This window comes from Spinacia oleracea, chromosome 6, assembly GCF_020520425.1.
Source record: "Spinacia oleracea cultivar Varoflay chromosome 6, BTI_SOV_V1, whole genome shotgun sequence".
Taxonomy (NCBI): Eukaryota; Viridiplantae; Streptophyta; class Magnoliopsida; order Caryophyllales; family Amaranthaceae; genus Spinacia; species Spinacia oleracea.
The window spans coordinates 41694648-41714255 of record NC_079492.1 but is presented as its reverse complement, the minus strand read 5'-3'; the positions used below and the strand labels follow the sequence as shown (position 1 = coordinate 41714255).

The 19608-nt window shown below is 38.9% G+C and overlaps 1 protein-coding gene across 1 annotated transcript; it reads right to left on the bottom strand.

Annotated features, from left to right (window-relative positions):
* Nucleotides 1–736: 736 nt before the first annotated feature.
* Nucleotides 737–4284, bottom strand: LOC110796844 (uncharacterized). Its single transcript, XM_022001932.2, has 3 exons — nt 1901–4284; nt 1499–1790; nt 737–1234 (listed from the first exon to the last, which is right to left on the bottom strand). The coding sequence occupies exons 1-3, from the start codon at nt 4282–4284 to the stop codon at nt 737–739; spliced, it is 3174 nt and encodes a 1057-aa protein (XP_021857624.2).
* Nucleotides 4285–19608: the final 15324 nt, after the last annotated feature.

Sequence of the window (19608 nt, the reverse complement as noted above, 5' to 3'; positions counted from 1 at the left end):
CCACAATCAACGCCTCAATTACAGGTTGATAGTTCAACCACTAGCACAAAGCAGACACAAAGCAGCACAAAACAGCCAATCAAACAGTACAAAGCAGCACAAAATAGTCTCGTTGGACTGAAAGGGGTAATAAAGTACTCATAATTCACCAAACGAGGCTAGCAATATGGTAGCATTCAGAAATTGCTCAAGGTACAAAAATAACCGAAACCAGACACAAATCAGCAGTGTTGACAACTATAAAAAGACTAACAAGGATCACAAATACAAACAGTATGCAAAAAAGTTTTGATAGTGGTCAGGAAGTAATGTTCAGATTCATTACCAAGCAGCAATTGCACTCGGTCGCTTAGCTTGTCAGGTCAGTAGGTCACTAGGGTAACAACCTCAATTTCCTGAGAAAGAAAAATGATTATGGTTATTAGCAATCACTTCTAAAAGAATATTATACTATTACCCTGTTCATTATTTGATTCAGTGGAAATTTTATGAAACAAAATAATATGCAATATGGTAGAAGATTTAAATTATCAACCCTAAACTATTATGCTTTGTTAATGTAAAAACGCCATATACAACATGCAATATAAATATAACTTATAACCGAAATGAGTATAACTAAATGAAATCTCATATAACACGTGAATAGAAGTTTATAACTCAAATCCAAAAGAAAATAATACACATAAACTTTGATAAAGAATTCCATACACCCAAAACACTATTATCCTAGAAGCTACTCATCATCATTATCATCATCGCCGGGTATATCAAACAAGCCCCTAGGCTTAGTCTTAATAACATGAAACCATCCTTTTTGTATCTCATCCTCAATGTAAAAAACTTGTTTTGCTTGAGAAGAGAAAATGAATGGATCATCTTCCAGATTTTGACTAGTGTGCATCAACTTCGAGAAATTGACACGAACTCTGCCACTCGGGTATGTTTTGAAACCCCTACGTATATCAGCCCAATCACAACGGAACATTAGAACCTTGAAAGAACCATAATAATCAAGTTCTAATATTTCTTTAAGCTTTCCATAATACTCTTGGCCTTCAGCTTCTACCATAATTCCAGAATTTTGTGTCTTTCGAGATCTCTCACGATCCACGGTGTCAAATTTATAGCCATTAATAATAACGCTTTTCATCCTTTTGCTGCGATTGCTTAAACCACCGGCCAAGGCTTTTCTCAATTTCCCTTCTTTTGTGCTATCATCTAGGTTATTTGCCTATAATTCGAAAAAACTAAGTTAAACTCAAATGGTATATAAAATAAAAAAGGAAACTCTAGACTTAGAAGCATATAACCTGGTTTTGCAACCAATCAGAAAATTCATAGATTATCCATTGATTTTCATGACCTGCTCCGACTTGACTCTCTTGCCGTTTTTGATGTATGAAGGCACTTTAGGGATTGAGAAAATTGAGTTATTAAAATCGTAATAATTAATATGGTCAAAAAAATTAATCCATCAAGCTACTTACTCAAGCACCGGTTTCATCTCATCTGAATGAAGCAAAACATAGCGATGTGCTTGCTTTAAACTTTTGTCATCCAGACGGACATTTTCTTTGATCCCAACTACACGACCACCTGAGTAGTATAAATAGTTATTGATGTCTGGAACACCATCTTCGTTCCTCTTGGGTCTGTTGAATATGGTCTCAACACTTTCTAAGTATCTCGAACAAAATGCAATCGTCTCCCATAAAAGGTACCCTTCTGCTATATATCCTTCTGGTTGCGCTTTATTGCTTACATGAGATTTCAAAAGGGCCAAGTACCTTGAAATATATTGAACAAAATTGTGAACGTGAAAGAATAAGACAAGTATTTTGTGATGTATTCTTATTTTAAAGTTATTAAAAAAAATATTAAAGTTTAAGATATTGACCTCTCAATGGGATACATCCACCTATAGTGAACAGGTCCGCCGAGTTTGACCTCATCCACTAAATGAATTAGTAGATGCACCATGATTGTGAAAAATGTTGGCAGAAACTCTTTCTCCATCTTACAAAGAGTCAACACAAGCTTTGACTGAATGGTGTCTAATTCATTTCTATCAATAGAAGTTGAGCATATCTTCTTGAAAAAGTCTGACAATTCATCAAGCAAATCAATTACTTTTGTGGCATTCGATGCCCTTAAATCAACAGGAAGGATATCCTGCATAAGGACATGATTGTCATGGCTTTTCAGATTAATAAGTTTACGCTGCTTCATATTCACACACTTTTGCAAATTAGATCCATATCCATCAGGAACTTTAAGCTTTTGTAGGACATTTAAAAACCGTTCTTTCTCTTCTTTAGACATGGTGTACGCAGCCGAGGGCAAATAGTCCTTAACACGATTTGGATGAGATTGAGGCCAAAGATGAGATTTTATGTTCCGTGCTTGAAGGGCCAATTTAGCATTCTTATCATCTATAATCTTCTCCATATCTAAAAGAGTTCCTAAGAAATTGTCGCATACATTCTTCTCAATGTGCATAACATCTAAATTATGTCTAAGAGGATTATATTCCCAATATTCTAATTCAAAAAGTTTACTTTTCTTTTTCCATAGAACCTTATCAACATCATCTTCACCATCATCATCTTCTTCAATTTCATCATTGTCTAGTCTCCCTCTTTTTTTAGAAACAATTTTTGACTTTCCATAAACATACTTAACTCTTTCTTGTTGCTTCAGAATTTCTGTCCCGCTTAAAGGAACCGGAGCAAAACCATGTTCCTCTTTCCCATCAAATAAGTTGGCTTGAGAACGATAAGGATGATCAGCTGGTAACCATTTTCGAGCTACATGGTAGAAAACTTTACCACCAAAACTATACGCACAACTAGAATCGGCACAAGAAGGGCAAGCTTTATAACCTTTTGTACTCCAACCCGACAACATAGCATATGCTGGAAAGTCATTTATAGTGGAGTGCAAAGCTGCTCGCGTTTTGAAACTTTTTCCGCTATGAGCATCAAAGGCATCTACACCTTCCCACAACAATTTTAGCTCATGGATTAGTGGTTGCAAGTACACATCAATATCCATACCGGGACCAGACTTACCAGGGATGATCAAAGACAAAATGAATGACGTTGACTTCATACAAAGCCATGGTGGCAAATTATAAGGAATTAGGATCACTGGCCATGTACTGTAACTAGTATTCATCAAACGATATGGATTAAAACCATCACTTGCTAGACCCAATCTTACACTACGAGGGTCTTTGGCAAATTCCTCATATCTTTGATCAAATTGTTTCCAAGCTTCACCATCTGCCGGGTGACTTATGATCTTTTCATCCTTGCGGTCAAAATGCCATCTCATGTCCTCTGCTGTTTTAGATGACATGTAAAGCCTCTTTAGTCTAGGGATGAGAAGAAAATACCGCATTACTTTAGCTGGAACGCCCTTCTTACGTGTTTTTATAACATTCTCACTTGTATCACCCTCATTTCCGTTCACATTTCTCCACCTTGATGTGTGACAGATATGACACTCATTTTTTTCTGCAAATTCACCCCAATATAAAATGCAATCATTTGGACATGCATGGATTTTCTCGTAACTCAATCCCAAATCCTTTATTATCTTCATGCCTTCATAATACGATGACGGAAACTCCATAATAATAGGAAATGCGTCTAATAGAAGCTCAAGCAACTTATTAAATGACGCAGCTGACCAATGAAACATACACTTGAGGTGAAACAAGTGCAATAGAAATGACAATTTTGAGAAAGTAGTACACCCCTCGTATAAACCCTCATCAGAAGCTTCCCTTAGTCGTTTATATTTCGCCTCTTCTTCATTGGTGTTGGTTGATGGAAACTCATCATCTTCCTCAGGATCAAAATTTAACTCTTCATGCATGTTATACGGATCTTCATCTTCAAAATTTGCTTCACTTAATGATGGGTCTTGGGATTCGTTGGTGGGTTGTGCAGTATTGTCAACCCTGAAAGCTGCTGCTAATAACCCATCAATATCATCTCGACCTACTACCTTTGCTTGATCACTAGGGATCTCTATGGTATTACTCTCTTCATCTTTACAATGGAAAACCCATTGTCTATAGTTCTTATAAAAACCGTAAAATAAAATGTGTCCTCCTACCTCTTCTAAGGGATATGAGTTATTCAACTTGCATTTATTACATGGGCATCGAGTCATTCTCTCTAAAAGAGTCTCCTTAGCAACCTCTAAAAATTTCATGCAACCATTATAATAACCGGCAGTCCCTTTTCGTAAATCAATCCAACTAGTATCCATGTCTACAAAAAAAATTAAAAAACAAAACATAATAAAAAAGGACCCTTGTAGGGAAAAAAAGCCTTTCAACCGGATTATATTGTTGGAAGTTAGTAAGCTCGCAATAAAAGGAAAGAATTCATAGGTTTTTACACGTTTTTTCAGACTTGCAGATAATAACAAAAGGCTATGTCCTATGAACGCTTTTAGTAATCTCTCTTATAAACACTTTTAAAACATACTACACCTCGCTTTGCATAATCTGCTCGAAAGTCACCTAATATTAAAATAATATTCAGCAGATAAATCCAACTACGCTTTCAAATAATACTCTCCATTGTTCATGTCAAAAGCAAATCTACTCCCACGAAAAAGTACTAAGAACAACCTTAAAACGCTAACAGCCAATAAAAAAGTGTAAGGTCTTTTCGGAAACATTAAAATTGATATTTTCTTTTACAGAGAAGGTCAAATATTGATACTCCAAAAAATTTTCCCCTTTTGAAACATTAAAATTGATATTTTCTTTTACAGAGAAGGTCTACAAAGTTGAATATAGCCCAATAAGTCATTTAACAAACCTCACACATTCAGCTACGAAAACATTAAGATCAATTTTTTTCTTAGAATTACTTAATCTCCCCAACAAATCGCTGTTTTCCTTTCAAACCAAAATATCTAATCAATACAAACAAAAATCATCAAACAACTAAATAGCAGACTACTTCATGGAAAACAACTAAATATACCTTCAAATCCTTTCGGAATCAATAACTAACTACACAGCTACCAACTTGTTCTATATTATCAGTTTATGCAACCATTCAAAAGAACACATATATTCTTCTTTGATGTGATAGTGATACATAATAATCCACAACACCAACAAATAGAGGGGCCAAATAAAATCAAGCAACAAATAATCCAAAACACCAACAAATAAAATCAAGAAATTCCACGAGAAATCTTTGCAATTCCGTTTTACATAATTCACAGGATTCTAATGTCAGATACAACAAACTGAAAATATCAATAAGAATTGGGAATGGATGCGATTGAGAAAACAGAACACGTGCAATAAATACATTAGAAATTTCAGCACACAATTGAGCCGTAAGTAAATCCCTTGGAATTATCAGCACCCGATGCGATTTTCCACTGTGACTCGTTGGATTATGATAAGAAGAAGGAGGAGAATCAAAAATTCAGATCAAGAAGAAAAACCAAGAAGAAACTACTCAAGCATAGAACGGTTTCAAATTGAAGAAAACGAATAGAATATAAATCGAACGCGAGTTTTGAAAAAACTAAGAAGTCAAAGAAGAAGAAGAAAGTATAAAATTGACAAACCTTGCTGAAAAATCAATGGCAGAGTAAAGCGGCTTCGAATTTGCAGAGAGCTGAGGAGAATGACGATGACGCGGTTTTTTTGCTGGTCACCTAATTAATTAGGGTTAATTAATTAGAGAGAGATAGAATACGTGCGTGTATACGGTTTTGAGTTTTAGGGAGTTTTAGCGCTTATTTTTCGTGAATTTTCTTTTTTTTAATTAATAGCGCTCAATCTAATTTTCACCAAATTTGAAGCGCGGGTTTGAAATTGGAAACACGTGCAAGGCACATGTTTTGACGACGCCTAAACGCGTAGCCAAATATCTCGACAGCCAATGGCGTCGACAAAAAGCTGTCGGCAATATGCACGACGCCATAAGTCTTCGCCTAAACACGGAATTGTTTTTGCCCCCCAACGCCCCCCCCCCCCCCCCTTGGCGTCGAGGCTCAAGCGTCTCCAAATAGGTTGTTTTGTAGTAGTGCGGGCCTGTGGCACGCACCACGGAGTTTCAAATAATTGACATCAAGCCCACTTTCAACCTCCTCTTGGGGCGACCTTGGCTCCATGACTTAGGAGGTGTGGCTTCTACCTTGCACCAAATGGTTAAACTTAACCATAACGGGGTAATACTAGAAATCCGCGCCCCTCCTCTCGATGTCAGTTGTACTATGGTTGGAACGGCCGAAACTGCAGACGACCTTTACGGGTTTCAAATGGAAGAAACAATCCAGTTCATCGAAGATTATGATCCAGCCTTTCTAGACCCGCATGCATCCCGAGTCATCCCTAGAATGCTGTTAGCTCAAGGTTATTTCCCTGGAACCCCATTGGGCATAAGGAAGAAGGAATGCACATTCCATCCTTTACCCAACAAATCTACTCCCTTTGGCTTAGGCTATGAACCAACGGAGGAAGATATTGCTGACCGCCTGTCTAGGCTACGCCTTAACAAGGCCAAACAAACCACCCTCCTTCCCCCATATCAAAGAACCCTTAACGGGATGTTCGTTCGGGAAGGAGAAGGACACCCATGCTGTGATTTCCCTGAACCCTTCTTTCAGGATGGCTTGCTAAAACCAGGATTTAAAATCTTCCATGACTGCCACACCTTGGATGAGGCACCCTACCTCACCAAGACTAAAACAACTGAAATATTGGACGACCAGGCTCTATGGACATTGTTTAACGAATCAAGGCCCATGGAGGACGGGACTGTGACTACTACCCTAGATTTACAAGATGAAGGTTTCGCTCCAACCCAATTAATCGCTCCTGCATCAACACTAGAAGAGATCGAGAACGGATGGGTGAAGACATATCAGTGGGTCAATGCAAAAGGAATAGGATTCAAGATGAGTACCGATGAAGGACCAAAGTTTTACGAGACTAAACCCAAGGCTTGAGCCACATAGAGCACCGTAGTAAAAAGCGCCTAGTAGTTCTTTAGATTGGTAGAAAAGTAATAAAGACTTTAGATGGTCCTAAGACCCCTTAGAATATAGGGTAGGTTTATTTCAGTGTGTTTTCCTTACTTTCCAAATTAATAAAGGCGTAATATTTATCCTAAAATTTTATTTCAACACTAAGTAAACACCAAATGTACTTGCAAAATACAAAAATAAAGAGGCGGCACACTATAAGGCCCAATAAACGAGGCCCATTCGGTCTTGAAATAGTGCCATGGGAACCAGTTCCCGAAACCCACAAAATAAACCGCACCATCCAATTCATATCCCCAAAAACCTAAAAAGTCAACCAGTGTTATCACAAAGAGTCAATCCATGCAACCCAAAGAAATCAAAGGAAATCAAAATCCAAAACAATGCAAATGTTACCAAAAAACAGATTCATAAAACATAATTCCATCATACCCTTCACTAACAACGCGCACCTCAATCCGCCCAAAAAGCCTACACAAAGATTTTCATATCTTCCACACCCTAACTCCATTATTAAAACCGTTTCGAGTCACGGATAGAAATAATTAATCCGGACAAAAATGCATCTCACGCTAACAGTAAAAAAAGCCTCCGAATTAGCCTCAAAATTGATTTGAAATACGAGCAAAATCAAAGCACTAAAAAAAAAGAGAAAATAAATAAATAAATGCAAGAACACGTGAAGCAAAGCGTCAAAAACGACCGCCCAAGTCATTTTCAGCGCCCAGGGCTGGGCGCCGAAATCTTTGACGCCCCAGCCTGGGCGTTGAAACTCTCTGCCTGCCTAAATTTTTTTAGAAGTGCTCGTGATTTTATCCGCACATAACGGAAAAATAACGAACACTTGGGGGGTACAGCACGTATCCAAATAGGCTCACCAAAAAAATATAGCCGTACAAAAAGTAGTCGAATTTCATTTTTTTACGCGACTTACGGCAAACAAAAAAAAGAGAAGACGAAAATAATGATAATACTTCACTCATTTGACCGATTAAGTAATATGCTACAACCTCAGGGCATATCTATTAAAATCTGGCATCCTAGAACTTATTCTAGCCAGAACTACGCACGACCTGATTCTGACAAGATACGTAGGCAATCCTTACCAAGGATTCGGTCCAATCAAAAAACAAACATACATAAATTGTGTAAAAAGTGTTAGACATGTAGAAATATAAAAAGAAGGAGAAACAAGAAATGAAAATGGAAAAATAAAATACGCCTTTATTGAAAAATAATAAGAAGGAAAACAAAGTGCTAAGGAATGAAAAAACAAACACAACTGAAATAAATAAAGGGCACCTACACCCTAGCAAGAACTACACTACTCTAGTTCTTCCGGATCATCAAATAAAGTCTTGTAGAGGGCAATGTTCGCAGGATCCACCCCCACAGTCTTCTGCGCTGCCCCAATATCAATCTCCATAAGAACCGGCTCCTGGGCATTAACTTCCAAAGATGGCAAGGCTTTAGAAATATTCTCAGCAATAACCCGCTCAGCCTCAAGGGCACAGACAATGGTGGGAGAAGGATTATTATCATCGACTAGACTAGCCACTGTTTCTACAGGCGGCTGAGCCTTCCTAACCCATACATTGTTCCGGCGACGATCTCCGCGAGAGGTTGCATTTCTTTTGACAACAGCAGGCCCCTTCATGTTAGGCATCTTTTTAGGCCTGAAACTGGAACGGGGAGGAACTTCCTTTTGCTTTCGATCAGGACGAGCTTTCACAGTCTTAATACCATAGGTACGAGGTTTGGCAGAATCAGGACCCTCATACTTAACACGAATACGAGGTATCAAAAGCTCATCCGGCTCCCCATTTCGAGCCTCGGTCCTCACGGCTTTATCATCCGAGCTCATCCACAACTTGTAGTTTTCAGAAAGACCCACAAAGCCATTTGTAGCTACGACCCAACGCGGGAGACCATCATAATACTTAGCCCACGCTAGAACCCGTGCTTGTGAAAAGGCCGCTACCTTAGGTGGTACCGTATCAGAAAAGGGGATAGTCTGCCTTAAACCATATTGACGCATGACTCGGTAAGGGAAAATATAAATGGGCCGAGATAGCCCCAACAAAGAAACATAAACCGATACATCAGAACCCCCCGTCATAGTAGTCAAACCCCACCATGGTACCACCCACTTAATAGAACAGATGCCATAAGTAAAAAAGGAGGTCCATCCGGCCTCGTCCTGACCTTGGTGCAAGTATTTTCGGTTACCCAAGGCTATAGGGCGATAATATTTAGGATCGCCAGGAGCTTCCAAGAGTCTAAGCCGTTCCACGAGCCAAATCTGCAAAAAACGGGTACGATCAAAAAATAATAATAAAAGAAAACGGTTCCTGGGGCGCAGTTTCAATGCCCAGGACCAGGCGCCGAAAATTCCAGCGCCCAGCCCTGGGCGCTGAAACTCAGCCCCAAGGCAGGACGATTAAAAAATGTGTATGCAAAAAATGTGTGTACCTGCGCAAGAAAAAAAATTGATTACCTGCTGTAATGGGGGGTTCCCTTAAAATGTTCAGATTTGGTATCCTTCTTCAGCTCATCCGCACTCAGCAAAATCTCGGCAACAACCAACGGCATAATAGAATAGCAACTTTCCATCTGGTTAATCAAGGGGATCAACCTTATGTCACCAAACTCACCATTGTTATTCGACAGCAAATAATGATTCAACAAGCAAAATACAAGGGCTTGAATATTCAATTTCTGTTCGGTCATATTCTTACTAGGCCTAAAGTGGTGTTTTACATGTTTTGCCAAATTAACTTCATCACCTACAACAACTTCAACAAGCATGTTAGCATCTAGTCCTAGGAAAGCCCCTATGGTTGTTTTACTCTCTTCAATAGTGCTAGGAGTGGCAGGGGTAGCATTAGTAGGATAATCAAGGATCGCAGCAAATTCATCTGGCAAAGGACATATTTCGTTGCCCCGAAAGACAAAAACATGATGATCGGAATCCCAAAAACTTAGGGCTGCGTGCAGAAAATTATAGTCAATGTTAATTTGTTGTAAGCCTAAAATTGCCTCTAAGTGGTATTCTTTCAATAAAGCCTTTTTTGTAGGATTAAGGGCCCGTAGCCAACGCCTAACAGCCCGTTGGAGTGAGAAAGTGGGAATTGACATGACGAAAGCAAGGAGTAATTAAAACGCAGCAAAGAAAGAAGGAAATTGAGAGTGATGGAAAATAAGGGACGTATCTAGCCCCTATATATAGCTGAACGCATCAAGTGACATCCTGATCCCATTCGGAAACGCGTTAAGAAATCCGAAAGTCAAAATTCGCCAGGAAAGGACTTTCAGCGCCTGAAGCTGGGCGCCGAAATATTTAACGCCCAACCTTGGGCGCCGAAAATGCAGCCCAAGGCCCAGATTTCACAAAACGCGGAGCAGGAAAAGACTTAAAACTGTGTTGTTAGACACGAGGCCCTATGTACGATTAAGATCAAGCCCAAAAGCACCTTTAAGCTCCCAAATAGCAAAAATGAATGGTAAAACTTGGTCGAAACTTAGACTTGTCTCAAGAAACATATATGTACACTTTTCAAAATAAAAAATATCAAGGTCATTCTTCAAAACACCAAAAAATGTTGTTAAGTCGTTGGTTTCTCAAAAAAAAATTAAAAAAAAATAATGTTTGTCTGTCAAAGGATTAAATCGGGCCAAGTTAAACCGAATGATATTAAACTTTGTCGCCCGAAGACTGAAGTTGCACCCCATGACTTCGCCAAAGTAGCACACCACTATGAAAGGTCGCTCGCACATACGAGCTCGACCCCAAACATGATTAAAAGACGTTATGAAGTATGCAAAAAATGACCACCAAAGCCCGAGTGCTTGGGGGCTCGCGAAAAGTATACTCCAACAGAGAGCGCGCGATCAAAATCACATTCCCGGGCTGCGCTATACACAAGTCCCGTGTTTGGATAATCTCAAAAAAAAAAGAAAAGAAAAAAACGGTATTTTAAAAATTAAAAAATCGTTGTAATCACAAAAGCCTAATCAGTGTAATCACAAAAGCCTAATCACAAAATCGTTGTAATCACAAAAGCCTAATCAGTGTAATCACAAAAGCCTAATCACAAAAAAAAAAAATCGTTGTAATCACAAAAGCCTAATCACAAAATCGTTGTAATCACAAAAGCCTACTCAGTGTGATCCCACTTATAGGACACACCTAATCGGGAAATATTACGACCCACCAACAGGTTGTAATCACAAAAGCCCTTCTACATAGGCAAAATGAAAAGAAAGTAAGAAATCCAAATTGGGCTCGCCCACCTTCAACGGGCGGGGTCTGCGTCACTAGCCGCGCAGGTCCTCAGTTTTCCAAAAATGAAATTTTCAAAAATCAAAAGGAAACAGGCTCGCCATCTTCAGCCGGCGGGGTCTACATCACAAGACGCGTAGGTCCTTATTTTCAAAATTTCAAAAATAGATTCGTCCACTTCTATCGGACGGGGTGTCCACCCTTAGCGGACAGGCTCGCCATCTTTAGCCGGCGGGGTCTGCGTCACTAACCGCGCAGGTCCTTAGTCGCTGCAGCGATAACCTTTATCGGATTTCCCTTTTTCCAAAAATTAAAGAATCGGTTTTCCCTTTTTCCAAAAATTAAAGGATCGGTTTTCCCTTTTTCCAAAAATTAAAGGATTTGTTTTCCGTTTTTCCAAAAAAGAACGATGTGATTGGTTTTCCCTTTTTTCCAAAAATTAAAGGATTGGTTTTCCGTTTTTCCAAAAAAGAACGATGTGCTGGATTTTCCTTCGTTTTACGTCCCATAAAAACAAGGGGGTTTTCTCGTTTAGCTAGCCCTGAAAATGAGAATCTTTAAAAATATTTTTACCTCGTGGCTGGGCTTGGCCAGGCCCAATTACACTTTATAGCTTTGATTTCGAAAACATCTGTAGCTATTCCCAATGACAAAGTGAGGGAGTTTCTACACTTCTTTAGATCCTTCCAATGACAAAGTGAGGAAGTTTCTATACTATCCGTTGACAAATCCCAATGACACGTGAGGGATATGTCGACACTTCAAGTGATGACCCTTAAGTCAAATGTTATCACTCGGGGGCTCGTGAGACCCTCACAAAAACAAGTCACCATGGCTTGTGTGGCGCACTCCGTCTAGTACTTTGACCATCGTCTTATTCCAAGACTCAGTCAAAGTGGGGGCTAACTGTAGACACCTACTTTTGTCCCCATTCCCGAAAGGGAAGGTTCGATGATGAAAACGTAAATCTCCGCTTGAAAATGCATCTCCTATAAAATAACGAATCTCAATTCCCCTTTCCATTTCACCCGAAACCTGCTATTAATAGAAACCTGCTATTTATGGAAACCTTCTAAAAATAGTAACTGTCGTAATGGGTAGTTGTTAAGAGTGGCAAGTCATAAAAGATAGAAACCTGTCAGAATTAGGTGTTGCACTCCAACATAAATCCTAAATGAGATAGAAATTGCGAGAGAATCCTATTCCTAATATGATTCGAAAGTAAGAGTCACGTATTAATTAAAATCCTAACGAGCCTAGAGTTCGTAACGGGCCCAGACGCATCCCGTCACAAGGTTAATACGCACTAAAGCACTCAATTAAATCTCAAATACTCAGGATTCTAGGAATCCGAATCTGACTAAGAAAAACAGCCCAGCCCCTATTTTCAACGCCTGGCTCTGGGCGCCGAAATCTTCGGCGCCCAGGCCTGGGCGCTGAAAATACCTGGTACGTGTTTTTTCCTAATTCCTCGTAGATTAGAGTTCTGCAATTCTATCTTTCCACGAACTCTTTCCTATAAATAGACCCTTAAGTTCGACGTGAAAAGGACACACAACACACAATTATATTCTGAGTATTGACTCTAAACCCCTAAGCCTAAGCCTCACGCTGAAAAACTGATCACGCGTTCTGTCACAATCGATCCATAAATCGAACAGAACGTATCCCGTCCCATAATTTGAGATTCGTTAAATAAAAGGAGAAATAGCAAAGTCAAAGTGGTTAGTTTTCTGAGAACCGTGACGCACCTCTCAAGGGTGCGTCGTAATGTGTCCCTTTTCCATGGTTTAATTGCTTTCCTCGCCCTTTTATTAACTGTTAAACTAACTAAAATCTGATTGTTCGATCACGCTTAATAAATATGATATTTTTGGGAAATTGGATTATCATGCTAGGTCCCTTAAAACAATCTAAATCAGATAATCGCGTTCGATCTAGTACTATATGTTGCATATTGATAAAATCAACTCAGATTAGTTTAATAGTTAACGCATGTCCCTTCAATTATTTATACTGAGCTAGTAAGGATATCCTGCCTCTGGAGTTATCGAAGAGCGAGTACTCCTCTCGGTAGTTACAGTCCCCCGAACCCTCAATCTCTACCCTGTGGGTGTACGTTGAGCGATCCCCACCACCAGGGATCACAAGGGAACCTACGGCTGTCGTGGTCAAACATAATTGCACTCCCTTTATGTCACGATAACCGGGTTTTGTCAGTTTTTCTCATTGTCGTTAAAAACTGAATGGCGACTCCTACATTACTAGTCAATTGGGTGTAAACTCACAGGAAATCCAATTACACTTGATTTGACAAAAAGAAGCGTCACACCCACGAGGGACGAGGTCACGCATTAGCCTCGTGCTTATTCGACCCCCTCACAGGCGCGCATTCGTTGCACTTGAATTTTCCATTGCGTGCATTTTTTATATATGGGCAATATCGGCAGTTTCTTTGTCGTTTATATAAGGATTGAGGTGTAACCGGCCGAATAAGAGTGACGTTTGAAGAGATTGAGCTTTTTGTGAAACAACTAGCAGCGCTAGATGTTATTCATGCATGGTTGTTCAAAAATTTATCTTTGTCGTGATTAGGTGAGAACCAAACTGTAGCGCCAGAACTTCTGGCGCTGCCTTTGGTACGCTGGAATATTAGTGGCGTATGTGTGCCTAGCGCTAGAAATATCTAGCGCTGGTGTTTAATTCCACTTTTCCAGACTTATTCGATTTTATTCCAAATCTTACATTTCATTCACGGTTTTATATCTTTTAAGGATATCGGTTGGAGTGCAACCTTTTTCTTTCCTCAAGGATTAATTGTAGTGAAATGTAATCACTTTGAATATTCGTCTTGTACGATTACTATTTTTGGTAGTTTTTTAAGTATGGCAGCTACTATAAATGGCGGTTACTAAAAGCGGAAGTATAGGCTTCGGGATCTCGTCAGCTATTTAGCTGTTATTCTTCGCGATTTCACATTTTCTCTTAACTCTTGCTGCCCATTTTTCTCGGATTTCACCGATGTCTTAACCAAATTCGTCCCCAAGTCACTGGATCACTAGTCTGTAAGTAATTCAGATTTTTCTTGAGTTTTTGGTTTAATTTTGAGTAAAATTCGTGTAAAAGTTTATTCTCAAATGTATTTGGGGTTTCTTGATTTTTCCCCAATTTCTTGCAATTGTTTGCTTGCATGCAATGTTTATAACATGTATAAGTATCTTTCATGTTGATTTTCACAAGTTTATTGATTTTGGGATTGCTCAAAATTAGCCCCCAAGCGTGCCTATGAATTGATGCCGTGACACACTGTAGGTGTTCTTGGCTTGTTTCTTGCGGTTTACATGGTCTATGCATGAATTTTCACTTTGGAGTCGTTTTGATCACTTTGCAGGTACTTGTTTTGCTACCGATTTGAACTTAGCAACATGTTCGTACCCAGGGAACAAATTTGTTTGACTCCGCCAAGTAAGACAAACTTGTTATGAATTTGAATACTTGGAACTTAGAAATAGTATGTGGTATTTGCGGGGTTGAGGTATGATGCCCCTATAATTTTGGAATGTTAATCCGTAGATTGTTCTTTTCAGCCTTATTTACTGTTGTTTGTTTGTAGTTGTGGGCCTTTGAGCGTTTGCCTTTTCTCATTCTTTGGTCGGGAAGGGAGAACTACGGATATCCCATCGTTACTTGCTAGGGGTGCTGCGAGGCAGCTGAAAGAGGCAGCTTAACCTGTCGGTGTTGCAGGAGATGTTCGGGACTATGAGTCCTACTCAGGTAAGTATAAGTATTTTCTTACTTTGTATCGTCTCGTTTCATGCGAGATTTTAACTATTCGTTTTTGTCTTTTGTTCATGTTGTAGATACGAAGAGTGTCTGAAATATGCAGCGTCATGTGGGGTAACCTTCATGGGTACTTGGGGTTTGCGGAAGGGATTTTCCGCGTGTGCCCTGTTCTTGTAGAGGGATTCGGGGTTTAAACCCCCGAGCATTTACCTTTTCTTTCTTTGCTAGCAGTGAAAATTTTCTCATGACTTTTCAGAGTCTTCTGAAGCAGCGGTTGAACTGTACGAACGGATATGTGCAGAGTGATTATCCTGCATGTTCGATGCAGCTGAATGATCGGAGTTCTCATAAACTCGCGATGTTTTATTGCCCTATTAGTTTGGAGTAACTTTAAAGTAGTTAACTTTGCTTAGAGTTAAGATAAGGGATTAGCAAACTAAGGTTCATTTCATGCGACTGACATTAGGGTGTGTTCCCTATGACATATGTGTAGCATTATCATCGAGAATTTGCGATAAAATCGGCAATCAGAGCAGTTTTGAGGTGTTTTCTTCAAGCCCCCAAGCATAGCTACGGGATTGGCTTCGTGCTATGACGCTTGGCATATGTTTTGCATGTTCGTGATGTCCATGATGAACAGAAATTGGCTGGCTACTAATAGTGCATGAACAGTTTGAATCATACTCGTTTAATGCAAGGTATGTTTATAGAACAAGTAGTAATTTCTACTCATCGTTTTTCTTTGTACGTGTCGTATTAGGCGATAGAGCCCTGGTCAAGGTGGTCAATAAGCTGAAGTCAGCCTGGACCAAGGCTCGGGTGACTCTTTTTAGTCACAGTGAGGAACTCCAACCTGTACTATAAGAAACAGACATAAAATGACAGCATGCATAATTTAGGTTTAGGGTCAACAACGTCTTTTTTGCAGATTCAGCTATATTAAGTCTGTGGAAAGATATTAGTTAAAACTTGCGGATTTAATGCCAAATTATTCGCAATGGGAAAGTATTGTATGTTCAACCAGTTGTTAAGGAAGAGACTGGACGTGTTGGCTAAGCTAGCCCCATGTCTGACTAAGATAGAAGACATATCCAACTAGTTTTTGAAAACATGATATTTTGAAAACCGAAAGGAAGAGGTAGGGTCCTTATTTAAAAGCATATTTGAGACTGTTCAAGGAAGTCATTTGACAATGCGGTCACACGGTGTAGTATAGTCTGAGATCAAACAGTCTCTTTTTTATTGTATCTGACTCAGAAGCTTCCACTTGGGTTGTTGGATGTGATACTTGCAGATTACTTGTAAGAAGTATCAGTTGCTCGATTCAGGATGAAGTTTAGATGCTCAAAGTTCAAGTAGGTGAAGGATATTCATGCATGAAGAGATGTCGAGAGATGATAAGGATAGTAAGTGATACCCTTTACTGTTTATAAAGAATGCTTGATTGTCTTAGTTTTTTTTGGCAATGTTTAAGAAGACGTAGAAGAGTCTTTTATTTAAGGAAATTATTTACTTATTCGAATGGCAGAAAGCGGCGAGTTGCTCCTATTTTTGGAAAATTAATTAGGTGGATAATAGAATCGTGTGCCTAATTAACAAGACTTTTAGCAGTTTTGCATTTAATGACTTAAGTTGAATGTTATTGTTCCATGTTTTAGTCACTTTTAGCCATAGTGGGCCGTGTTTGTTTTGTTCAAAATAGATGTCCATAGTGAATTTGGACTAAAGTGGCCGCGCCTTTAGGGGTTGATCGAATTCGTATCCAGGTTGGAATAATGCCTTACGTAGTTCTGGGTTTTTTATTCCGAGTCATTTTTATTATAAATGCACCTTGATTTGCGTGAAATTGCATAAAAATAATCGGATTGTGCACGGATGTACCCCCAAGTGTTCAGATATTTCTGTAAAAGTGCAGGAAAAATTCCGTAACACTTAAGCATAGGCGCTGGAAAAATCCAGCGCATAGCTTGCATGCGCTATAAGTTATTAGCGCTTACATGGCAAGCGCTAGTAATTTCTAGCGCAAGGCAGTTGGTACGCGTGTTTTTTACAGGATTCGGTTTATTTTCACGTTTGTTTAGTTAATTTGGAAAGTTGATTAACTTCTTGCTACCGAGTAATTGGTGTTCGGTTTTCAGGTATTCCTGAGTGGGGATTTCTCTTCTTTTTTGCGATTTAAGAAAGAATTATGTATATTACTTCACCTCAAGGAGGGCTTTTCTGGGGTTGTAACATGGTTAGGTTTCGGGTGGAGAAAAAGTTAAGGCCAAAAAATTCCCCATTGTACCCTTAATTAAATTGAAAACTTGACTTAGTGCTTTGGCCTAGCTTGTTTGGTCTTGGTAGAACTTCATCAGCGCTTTATTTTTTCTTCACATTTTATTTAAAGGACTTTTTCTTGACCGGTTACTTCACGGTATTCTTGGATTCTTTCTTCTCGCAATGGTCCTTATAGTCCTTTTTCACTTTATTAGTTTGTTGTTATTGTCCATATTATCGTCATGGTGCATTCCCATCCCAGGTTCGGATTAGTGTAGGTTGAATAAAATGGCTTCTTCATATGAGGTTCAACATGGCTAACAATAAAGTGGATTGTCGTTTCATGGTCAAAGGAAAGGAAATTTTAAAGGTTGAAAGTAGCCTCTTGTGTTGGTGAGTTATATCTTTCAGAAATCGTTAAGGTGGACGGATCTCTTTTTTTTTTTTTTTTGTTAATGGGCTGTGTTGGGCCCAGGTGGCTGATTATTTGCAAACTCTTTCATGTAAAGTGCAGAACAAGTCTTGCCATTTGTCTCTTACATCGAATAATTTGCCTTTTGTTTGTTCATTTCTTTTAAAACTGTTATCGTAAGACAATCGAGGATATACTTTAAAAAGAAATTTTATTGATTTTGGATGAAAGTACCTAATAAGAAGGCTTTGACAACAATATAGCCTTTTATTCTATTTTAGGAATTAAATGGAAGGGATAATGACATAGAATTAGTTTGTAGTGCTAGATTCTAAGTCTAAGCTTCTTTGAACTTTGAGTCTGCATCATCGAGCTTTGAATAATCTTTAGTCTTCAGTGCAGCCAACAGTCTAGTTCGTAACTTCGCGATTCCAGTCCAGGAGAGATTTGCTTATGAGTCCGTCTTTCAAAACATTCTGGTGGTGGAATTTTTATTTAAGACTGAGGGTCATGATTTTATCGACTTTGAACGTCCTGGTGAGGAACATTCAATCTGACAGAGGGTAGGTGTTCCATAGTTGTCCCTAAATGTTGGTTTGTACCAAAGGAATGTGATGTTTAATCTTAATTGGAGTGTAGTGCTCCTAACTTCGTATCTTTACACGGGGAGGGTCAAAACCCTGTCCTCAATTAGATCATGTACTGAGTTCCTTAGGTTTCAACAATTTTTGGGTGGAATGGCCTTTTTCCTATTTGGACTGGAAGTGGCAGAGAGCGGATTTGATAAAGACTTTCTTGAAAGATTTGACTTTATGTAGCAGAATGACCGTTCCTTGAATTATTCTCGAATTAGTTAGGACCCTTAGAGAAGAATTAATGAATTATTATTGAAAACAAGAAAGAAATTAGAACTGATTTTGAAAAGTTGGATATGAACACCTAGTTCTTGATTAAATATTGACAGATTAACGCTACCAGCAAGTTCATATGATAAGGAATGCTTGATTAATCTGAGTGGCAAACAGAGTACTTGGAGGTTTGGGTTGCCAGTTTAAAGGTAGCTCTTTCTTTTTGTTCTTGACTGGGTATTAGACTAAATAAATAGGTTGCTCTAAATCTGGACGATTAGAAATTGGGTCATCATGATCATTTATAGATTTAATCAAAATAACAAATCGGGTAAGGGCCAAACTTGTAGTTTGGGCAGTAACTCCGTGTATTAGTCAAGTGAGATTTATATTGCTCTCATGGTCAATATTTTTAAGATCTAGGGGATTTGAAAGGAATGTAATAATCCCTTATAAATTAAGATTGTTAATTTGTTAATTTCGAGGTATAAACTGCCCTAATTATCCTCTTAGATGGTGAACTCCATCTATAATAAACGTACTAATTATTTGTAATATGTTAGCACGCTATTTCGGACGACTCAAACTCAAAGGTTGGACATGGGTTTGACTAAAAAACACAAAAATGGATTTTGGCGAGACTGATGGACTATAACAGCTATAACTTCCAATCCGCTAACTGTTCAGGGCTGAAACTGACTTTGATTGATGGACTAAGGTTAGACCTACGGATTGATAGGTTATGATCCTCATAGTTCTTCGTAAAACTCTTTTTATGACCGTTTTAGTGTTTATACTTTTGGCTATACGGGTTTGACTTAAGTTACAAGACGGGGATTAAAGGAACTGTCCTAGGTGTAAGTGGATACTAGGGGAAGGACCCTAAGTGTGTGAAGATTCCATAGAAGGTAATTCTAGGTGAACGATGACTCTAACGGTTGGTTTTGACTTGGTTTAGACTCTTAGGAACAATTTTTGTTTAGACTAGG

What these genes read in the sequence shown, in the direction of transcription:
- LOC110796844 (XM_022001932.2), bottom strand. Translation starts at nt 4,284, where the DNA reads ATGGATACTAGTTGGATTGATTTACGAAAAGGGACTGCCGGTTATTAT. An exon ending in TGGATGTATCCCATTGAGAG is followed by an intron (nt 1,791 to 1,900) that starts GTCAATATCTTA and finishes ATATATTTCAAG; the next exon opens with GTACTTGGCCCTTTTGAAAT. An exon ending in ATTCAGATGAGATGAAACCG is followed by an intron (nt 1,235 to 1,498) that starts GTGCTTGAGTAA and finishes TTCGAATTATAG; the next exon opens with GCAAATAACCTAGATGATAG.